Source organism: Dermacentor silvarum, chromosome 5, assembly GCF_013339745.2.
Source record: "Dermacentor silvarum isolate Dsil-2018 chromosome 5, BIME_Dsil_1.4, whole genome shotgun sequence".
NCBI classification, from domain to species: Eukaryota; Metazoa; Arthropoda; class Arachnida; order Ixodida; family Ixodidae; genus Dermacentor; species Dermacentor silvarum.
The window spans coordinates 47,075,388-47,083,925 of record NC_051158.1 but is presented as its reverse complement, the minus strand read 5'-3'; the positions used below and the strand labels follow the sequence as shown (position 1 = coordinate 47,083,925).

The 8,538-nt window shown below is 48.4% G+C and overlaps 2 protein-coding genes and 1 long non-coding RNA gene across 3 annotated transcripts in view; 2 read left to right on the top strand and 1 right to left on the bottom strand.

The window, feature by feature from the left end:
- The window catches only part of LOC119454110 (uncharacterized), an 8,741-nt gene extending 8,537 nt beyond the window's left edge, over nt 1-204 (top strand). The window contains exon 7 of the mRNA XM_037716116.2: nt 151-204. Coding sequence (XP_037572044.2) covers nt 151-204 — 54 coding nt within the window. The remainder of the gene's footprint in view (nt 1-150) is intronic.
- A 1,228-nt stretch (nt 205-1,432) lies between these two features.
- Nucleotides 1,433-4,922, top strand: LOC119452390 (uncharacterized). The gene is made up of 3 exons (XR_005191896.2): nt 1,433-1,468; nt 2,757-2,916; nt 4,799-4,922. It is a non-coding gene; the product is annotated as an uncharacterized LOC119452390 (long non-coding RNA).
- A 1,116-nt stretch (nt 4,923-6,038) lies between these two features.
- On the bottom strand, nt 6,039-6,887 carry LOC119454109 (ubiquitin-conjugating enzyme E2 Z). Its single transcript, XM_037716115.1, has one exon. The coding sequence runs from the start codon at nt 6,885-6,887 to the stop codon at nt 6,039-6,041; it is 849 nt and encodes a 282-aa protein (XP_037572043.1).
- Nucleotides 6,888-8,538: the final 1,651 nt, after the last annotated feature.

Genomic DNA, 8,538 nt, shown 5'->3' with positions numbered 1-8,538 from the left:
AATGAAAGATAACACTGTTACCCTAGCAACTAAATACACTGGCTAACGCTCCAGTTTTTTGCGTCGGGATGTAATGGTGTGAGTCACGGACCTTGCGGAAATATGTGAAACACAGAAACTTGATTCATTCGAGCTTCGGTGCTTGTGTAGAGTCTCAAGGATTCCATGGACTGCCAGATTAACAAATCTTTCCTTCTGAAGTGAGATCGAAGCCGAATGTTCCTTCGAAGCAAAAGCCGTGAAACTGAAACTTTTCTTTAGTTGATGTCATGAGGGTTGTCGGTTCAATGAAACGTAATTTAATACTCTCTAAAGTAGACAGTAGGCGAAAGTGGGGACGTCAGTGCGTGAGATGGTTAGATGGCCGGGATTCTTCAGGCCACAGGAAAATGTCTCAGTGAGATTAGAGAACTTCGTCTCAAGCAGATCTCAGTGGCGTTCGTATATGTTAATGGTACGTGTCACCAAGAGTCGGAAGTGACTCAATGGTATGTAATTAACAGATGAAAGGACTTGATCGCGTTTCGAGCAAAGGTATTTGAAAGCACTGCTCGCACAGGACAAAACAAAATAGATTCGCTAGTTGCGAGCTGTGGCTAGAAAAGTGCTCTCGACTGCGCTTGACAAACTTGAGCACCGCCCCTTGACGGGAGTGAGAATCCTTGGACTTCAGGCCGTGTTCCAGCACAGGAAAATTTAATTAAACGCTTTGCTCTGCTGCTTGATAGCATGCGGACTCTGTGGCAGATTTTAAGAGCCGTAGCGCGTTGCATCGCGTTTTTGTTTGCGCATTTTGTTATCTCCCCTTCATGTTCTTATCTCTTCTCTCCTTCTATCGCCTTCCATTTCATTTATCTCTCTTCCCGACAGAGAGTAGCCTCCACACGCGGATAATGACCCATTTGCAATGTCGAAAGTGTAATCCACCCATTAGCATTAACTTTATGTTTCTCTTAAGCATTCCTCCTACATTCACAATGAAACACAAACTTCGTAAATTCACTGTGTTATGTGCATGACACGTTTTTTTTTTTGGTTTTTTTTTTAAGCGGGCATGAAGAGCAAAGTCTATTCAAAGTCTCAAAACGAGATTACACGTACTTTCCACCTCATTAACGAGAGTTTACTCTCTTTTTACTCCCTTACCAATGCCGAGTCAGAAGTTTGGCTCAGGTTGACTCCCCAGCTATTGTATCATAATTATGAGCCTCTCTCCTTTCACCGGAACGTAGTCTTCTGTGAGGGGATGTTGTTGATCCTTAATATTTCCACGTTATTCACTGAGGCTTACGTGGCTTCAGGAAATTTTTTTTGTGTAATTTACTTTGCAAAAGGGACGCAACGCGTAGTTCCCAAATTCCGGCGCTTTGCGTGAAGGTGCGTCGAAGACTCGACGAGTGCGTGTGCAATCATCGTTGTGTTCTCTTTGCAGACTAACATGGTCCAATCGACGGTGCAAGCCGTTATTGTAAGTACCGCTCTCTTCTCGCATTCCGGCGCTTCGTTAATGCTTCGATACCTCTACCCCTGTGTATTTGTGTGGGATGCCGATAGGTATGGTACGGTTTGGCATGGTTCCTGCTTTAAAAAACAAGGGGGGGGGGGGGGGGAGTTTATATAGCTCAGCGTCAATAAATGAGTGTTGTATATAGCCCGGTGTTTATGACGTCTAGTTGCACAGTTTGTGTCCCGTTGGAATTCGCAATAGTACCTTGTTTCGCAAGGTTTGGCACTACACTGGCCCGCCTAACAGCTATGATTAACACTTTGAAAAGCAGGAAATAATACCCTTGCTTAGCCGCCGTCAAACTAATTTTCAAAATTTCACTGAAATTTGCGGGCTGTTGAGGTATTCTTTTTTTGCCAGGCAGAGACTCTGTCAGCTATTTGGCTAATTCCGACTGTCAGCAGTGTAAAATGTAGCTTTGCCTTGCTGAAAGTACACCACTTGACTATCATTAGGCTAGTTTTGACATCGAGTAGCAGACACGACAAGAAACCGTCAGAGCTAGGCTTTTCTGGCAACCAACGGTTGCCCGAAAATACGCAGGCCATACATTGGGCAAACTGATGAGTTGTTCATACGTTCACGCGGCAGCTACACTCGTAACGGTCATTTTAAGAATGCGTTGTTTGTCGCATTCAGGGAATTGTGCATCGCGGGATACCAGGTGGCAGTTTTAAGAAGGTACACGGGGCATTTGTGTAATGCAATTGGGCTGGGTTGGGTGTGGTTAGTTGGGTTAGATCAGGGTAAGCTTGCTAGGTTAGGTTGTGCAGCGTTAGGTTAGGTAGGGTTGGATTATGCTTGGTTTGAAGCCATATATTGGGACATATAAATAGGTAGTTTTCGAAATTGCGAGCCCAAAGTTACCGGACAATGTCCGACCCGCGTACGCATCAAGGCCAACAGGGTTCAAGACCCAAACCAAACCCTAACTCGCCAGCTCTGCGCAAAGCTGCTAAAGCCGTGTTTCATGTCGGCCAGCAAGCGTTGGGTGAACGAATGCCTCTCCCTTGTCCACCGCTAACCCTTCCGTGATCACTCCACTCAAGAGGCGTCGCGTACGCATTGATTAGCGGCAGTGACAATGGGCAGAACGCTCGGCCGGTTCTCGTTGCTGATTGGCTCGCGGGACCACGTGACTCTGGCTGCACAGCGTGAGTTTCTGGGGCGACGACGAAGCATACTGAGATGTCGGCGCAACATCTGGAGCATGCCATTGTCATTACACTTTTTTTCCCATTTCACGCAGTGCATCCTGACTCAGCTGCCCGCCAACCAGCTACTCACGGTAGCCAGGAGCACTACGTGCAACTTGATCAAGGCGATCAACTCGGGCCTGCAAAACACAGCGGTTCAGGCGGCCTTCCTGGGCTTCAGCACGACTCTGAGCGCCGCTCTCGGCGTACCTTGTGAGTGCCGCTCACGTTTCACCCGGAAGTCCTTTTAGATAAGAGTCTTGCTCCGATATGAGCTCTCACAACAGTGGAGGCTTGACCGATTGGAGGCATGGACACAGAAAGATCACAGCGCAGTAGATGAAGACGCAACTTATCTTATCTGTTTTTCTTTCTTTTTGGATCCCCGTATTCCGTTCAGTGCTCATTCTAAGGCGCGGGCTCTTATCTGGCTTGTACAGCGATAAATTTCTTTTGAGGGGGGGGGGGGGGAAGGGATTTTGCGTGCCAAAACAACACCACCTAGATAGCACAAGACATGTTCACTTCGATCCATGACGTCATGCTATCTGACCCGAAGTTTCCATTGCCAAGGTTGGCGTGACGAAAGTGGCGACGTCAAATCACCACGGCTTATTCGGGAACATCCCCATTAGATTCTGTGACAGTCGGGTCAGGTATCATGACGTCATGGATCGGAGTGCACAGGCCTTGTGCTGTCTAGGTGGTGTTGGCCAAAACCACGATATGATTATGAAGCAGGCCGCAGTGGGTTACTCCGGATTCAGTCTGAACACCTAGGGTTCTTTAATTAACGTGCACATAAAGCACGGTGCGCGGGCATTTTATTTTCCATTTCGCTCCCCCGTGGGAATGCGGCCGCCGCTGCCGGGATTTGATCCCGCGACCTCGTGCGTAAGCAGCGCAACGCCAAGGCGCTACGCCACCATGACGGCTGGGTGTACAGCGATATAGCTCTCAACTGGATTGGATAACTTCTGAAGCTGTCTACGTCGTCTGGCGTAACACGTAGCGTATATGGTCTCTTAAGAGTGACATGTATGCGACTCTTGCAAATGCGACTCGCCGGGAGCAGTAAGAGAGGCGCACAACGGCGAAAAAATCTGTGACGATTACCGCGCGGCTCTCACGTAAGAGTGAAGCTTACGCATGGATAGAACAACAGCTAGGCATTCCGCCAGGAATATTGTAGTTAAGTCTGGGAGCCGAACAAGAAAATACCAATCCAAGGACGAGGAAAAAATGCCAACTCCGGCCTTTTCTTCACACTACGAAGCTGCTGTTACATCACAAATATGTACATTACATCACAAATATGTACATTACATCACAAATATGTACATTTAACCGACCTAGTGCCGATTGTGTGACAATCACACGCGGAATGTGAAAACGAGGCCATAAATCTTCGAAAATTGATCTGATGATGGTTGTTACTGCCTATCGTTACGCCAATAACGTCGTTCTCGTCGGGCCCTTCCCTTCTTTCTGGGGTTTACGTGCCAAAACCAGTTATGATAATGAGGCACGCTCTCCCCTCTGCTTCAACCTTATTGTATGGCGAAGAAAAAGAATACTTTGGACATCCGGCAATTCGCATTTGGGAGGGGGGTGCGCTAAACGCTGAGCTATCGCAAAGCTTACACGATTGGTAATTTGTGCGAGGTTTCGCGCGTCACATAACCTCCGACATCGGTGACTTCTGTACACGTATCTCGGAGATCACAGCCGGCAATAGTGTATCGGGCGAGAATGATGTGTGCATCGCAAATAATAACTCCATGTCCCAGCGACGTTAACGACGAGTAACAGAAACCAATCTCGAAGGCTGCGCTTTTGATGAATGCAGGCACCGGAAGTAATCGTAGAGCCGGAAGCACGTCCTGGATGCCGTGTGCACACACCACCTATTGTTGGCTTATCCTCCTCAGTGGGTAGGCGTCATACGTGAGGATCGTAATTATCATCAAATTGTTCTTCATAAGATGTCGGTGTTCGCTGTGAGAACTTATTGCTGCTATCGCAATGAGTTCAGACCCAGAAAAAGCGTATGCAGTCTGCTGATTGCTTTCTTTTCCTTTATTTTTACTTGCAGGTATTCTGTCTGGGTGAAGAAGATGAATATAATCGAACGCCAGCGCAAAGCAAGATTTGTACATCGTTCCCAGAAGTTAATCCATCCTTTCTATTGTATCCCAGAACAAAAAAAAGTGCTTGGCTTAAGATCAATAAAAGTTGCAGTATCAAACGAACAACGTCGGTATCGGAAATTTCTTTGCATGCCCAGAAGGTAGGGCGGCATCTGCACGATGGACGTCAACTATCGGAAAGTAACTCGCTGCTTGGGTGAGGCGTGCTGTCTGACTCGGATCTGGAGCGTCTTGCAATCCGATTTGGAGAACCGGGTCGACCATCCGAATTTACCATAAGTCTCGATAAGAAAGTCGCGCCACTGTGGGCCAGAAGCTATGGCGCAGTGCTGCTTGGCTAAGCCGCACTGTCGCACGACTGTTGGCGACCTCTCCGCTTTTACTCTAATTTTCTCCTTATCTGGAGCCGCATTCCGACGAAGACTGAATGCAAAATAAAATATAAAATCACAGAAGATATCTATGCAAGCCCTCAATAGACATCATGAACAGCGTCAGATAAGAGCGCAAGAAAAAAAAAACCTTACGGACCCTCAATTATCTCTGATTGGAATCTTCAGGACTTAAAACTCAACAAAAGTCCATCAAGTCCGGAGGAGAATAAATGTTTTGTCCGCTGGTAACACTGAGACGGCTTTTCGCTGGCTGCTGTACGCCAGCTGAAGCACCTACCGCGCCTTACTCGAATTTCCACGATGTGGAACGCGCTCTCCATCGGAGATGAAGTCTTGTCCAATTCAACGTGCAGCCGCTCGCCAGAGCAATCGAGGACCGGAAGCGGAAACACGTGAACGCTTCCTTCGTTTTAAGGCGCGCAGGCCCCGAACATAGCCTCCTATATACCCCGAAGCACAAGCCAACTGCCGCCGCGGCAGACAATGCCATCAACAGAAGCTGCTGGAACAACGTGACCGGAACTCCGACAGTTCTCAGCCTTGCTCCGAGGTAGAAGTTGAGATCGAGTGCCTCCGAGCTGGAGAGTATCAGCCGAACGAGTTCCGAGTGCCCTATTTTGACCAGCCGAATGTACCCCTAGTTAAGCAGAGAGATCAGTGCTTGAAACTCAACCATGGACAGTTCCTGATGACTATACACCATGGAACAAGGAAACAAATCCAAGGGAGGAACAAGCAACAAGGACAACTTTATTCAAACACAAGGATGGTGGAGACGAGCCCAGACCACTCATTCGGACTTTCCATTGGAGAAGCCGGCTTCGCTTATCTTCAAGACCTGGTCGTACAAGTGCTGTAGTCGCGTCAGCAGCTCGTCGTACTGGTACGTCACCGTGCGACCTCCGAACGGGTCGGTCCCCTCGAAGCCCGTGTGCCGCAGGTTGAGCCTGGCTGTTTCCACGTGCGAGTCGTACAACTCCGGGAAGGTCCTGAGCACGACTTTCCTCAGTTCCGGCGGGTACGACGAACCGGCGTCCAGAGAGGCCTCCACCTCGTCACATACGGCCACCCTGAGTGTCTCGTGGACCAGTAGGTCGTTGTAGGCGCGCGACTCTTCTTCCGGCCGGCCCCTGACCAGCGCCGGCTCGTTGTGAAAGGGTTCCTGGGTCATCAATGACTGGATGGCTATGAGCACGGTCCTTATGCTGTGAACCGACGACTTCCAGACGGGTCCGGGCCACGTCCCCAGGAGACTCAGGCAGATCATGCCGTCTTCGTTCAGGTTCGGCGCGAACCGGACGCGTCCGCCATCAGTGGTCATGAGCCTGACCCGAGGGGGCTCGGCTGGGAAATCCGCGGGGCACTTGAGAAGGTACCGGAAGAAGCCACCTTCGTAAGGAGTGCCGGGAGGTCCCAGCAAGAGGACGTGGATGCGGGTGACGTCTTTCTCGTCGGGGGCGACGACGACTCCCGGAACTGGTTGGGCGTAAATATCTAGAATGTCGCGCCTAGTTTTGCGCAGGCACCGAGGTGACGGTGGTTCGTCCTTCACTTCGCGAGTCGTCGGGTCCCAGAAGTTGAGGTTCGGCGCGAACTGGACTTCGGGTCTGCTTGCGTCGTCTTCGCGAGCGCAGGCCATGGCTTTCTTCGGGACGTTGCGTCGAGGATCTGGCGATGAGCTGTCAGCGGAGCTCGGGCCCCTAGCCGCTCGTGCGTGATGTCACGGAGCGCGTGTTATCTTCATCTTCTTTATCATAACGTCTGAGCTTAAATAGCTCCGAAGAAGACGGTGATGATGGTTACTTTGTTGGTTGTTTCTTAGTGAAACTGCGCAATTCACTACGTGGGATTGGCCAGTAATCGGGCCGTGGAGCAGGAGGGAAGAATATAAAATAGAATTTTGAGTAAAGTAAGCTGAAAACAACCTTCGCTATCTCAGCAACCTTGGGTTTGCAGATGACATTGTCCTGTTCAGCAACAGTGGGGATGAATTAAAACAAATAATTGAGGGCCTTAAGCGAGAAAGTGTAAAAGTGGGGTTGAAGATTATTATGCAGAAGACAAAGATAATGTTCAACTTCCTGGCAAGGAAACAAGAATTCCGAATATCCAGTCAGCCTCTAGAGTATGTAAAGGAGTACATTTATCTAGGTCAATTACTGACAGGGGACCCTGATTATGAAAAAGAAATTCACAGAGGAATAAAATTGGGTTGGAGTGTACACAGCAGGACATTGCCAAATCCTGACTGGGAGCTTACCACTGTCGTTGAAAAGAGAAGTGTACAATCACTGCATTCCACCGGTGCTAACACATCGGAGAGGAACTTGTAGATTAATAAAGAAGCTCGAGAACAACTTAAGGACCGCACAAAGACCGATGGATCGAAAAATGTTAGGCCTAATGTTAAGAGACGGGAAGAGAGCAGTGTGGACCAGGGAGCAAACTGGGATAGCCATGTAATGTGTAGAATGGATACATTCTACACATTACATGTGTGAATGTGTGGACTATTAGAGATACAGAATGGATACCAAGAGAAGGGAAGCGCAGTCGAGGACGGCAGAAAACTAGGTGGGGTGATGGAGTTAGGAAATTTGCAGGCGCAAGTTGGAATCAGCTAGCGCAAAACAGGGGTAATTGGAGATCGCAGGGATATGACTTGGTCTTGCAGTGGACATAAAAATAAACTGAAGAAGAAGATGATGATGGTGAAGCTGAAAGAAGACAAATGTAAATTTTGAATTAACAGTAAGCTGTGCGACACAAAGCTTTCGAAAATATTAAAGTAAAGAAGACATTAAAATTACGAAAATAAAATGCCTACAACCGTTCATATCTCGCTAAAAAAATGAAAAGTGAACATTGTTTCACGGCGGTGGAAGGCTAACAGTGCAGTCGAACCATTGAAGAAGGCATGAAGACACAATCTACATAGAGCGCTTCCCACGAAAAAAAAATATATTTCGGGAGAACCCATCTCTCAATGACTGTCGATGTTGGTGTGATTAGCTTTCAAGCAGCACAGCGACACACCGTATTGGTGAAGACACCTTCATTTAGAATATGTAGAGGTAATTTTGAGATTTCCATTACTTCGGCTATGTGCGAAATACGCTTGTTCCGGTATCGGCCCACTTTGCTATGACACTAGCTCGCCAGAGTCCGCCTGGTCTGACCATGACGGCATGCCGACTATAAGACGAAGAAGGAATGACTTCGATAGAACGACGAAGACGAATGGCGTGACGTCTACGGCATAAAGAAAGTCTGATGACAAAGCTGGAATG

What these genes read in the sequence shown, in the direction of transcription:
- LOC119454109 (XM_037716115.1), bottom strand. Translation starts at nt 6,887, where the DNA reads ATGGCCTGCGCTCGCGAAGACGACGCAAGCAGACCCGAAGTCCAGTTC.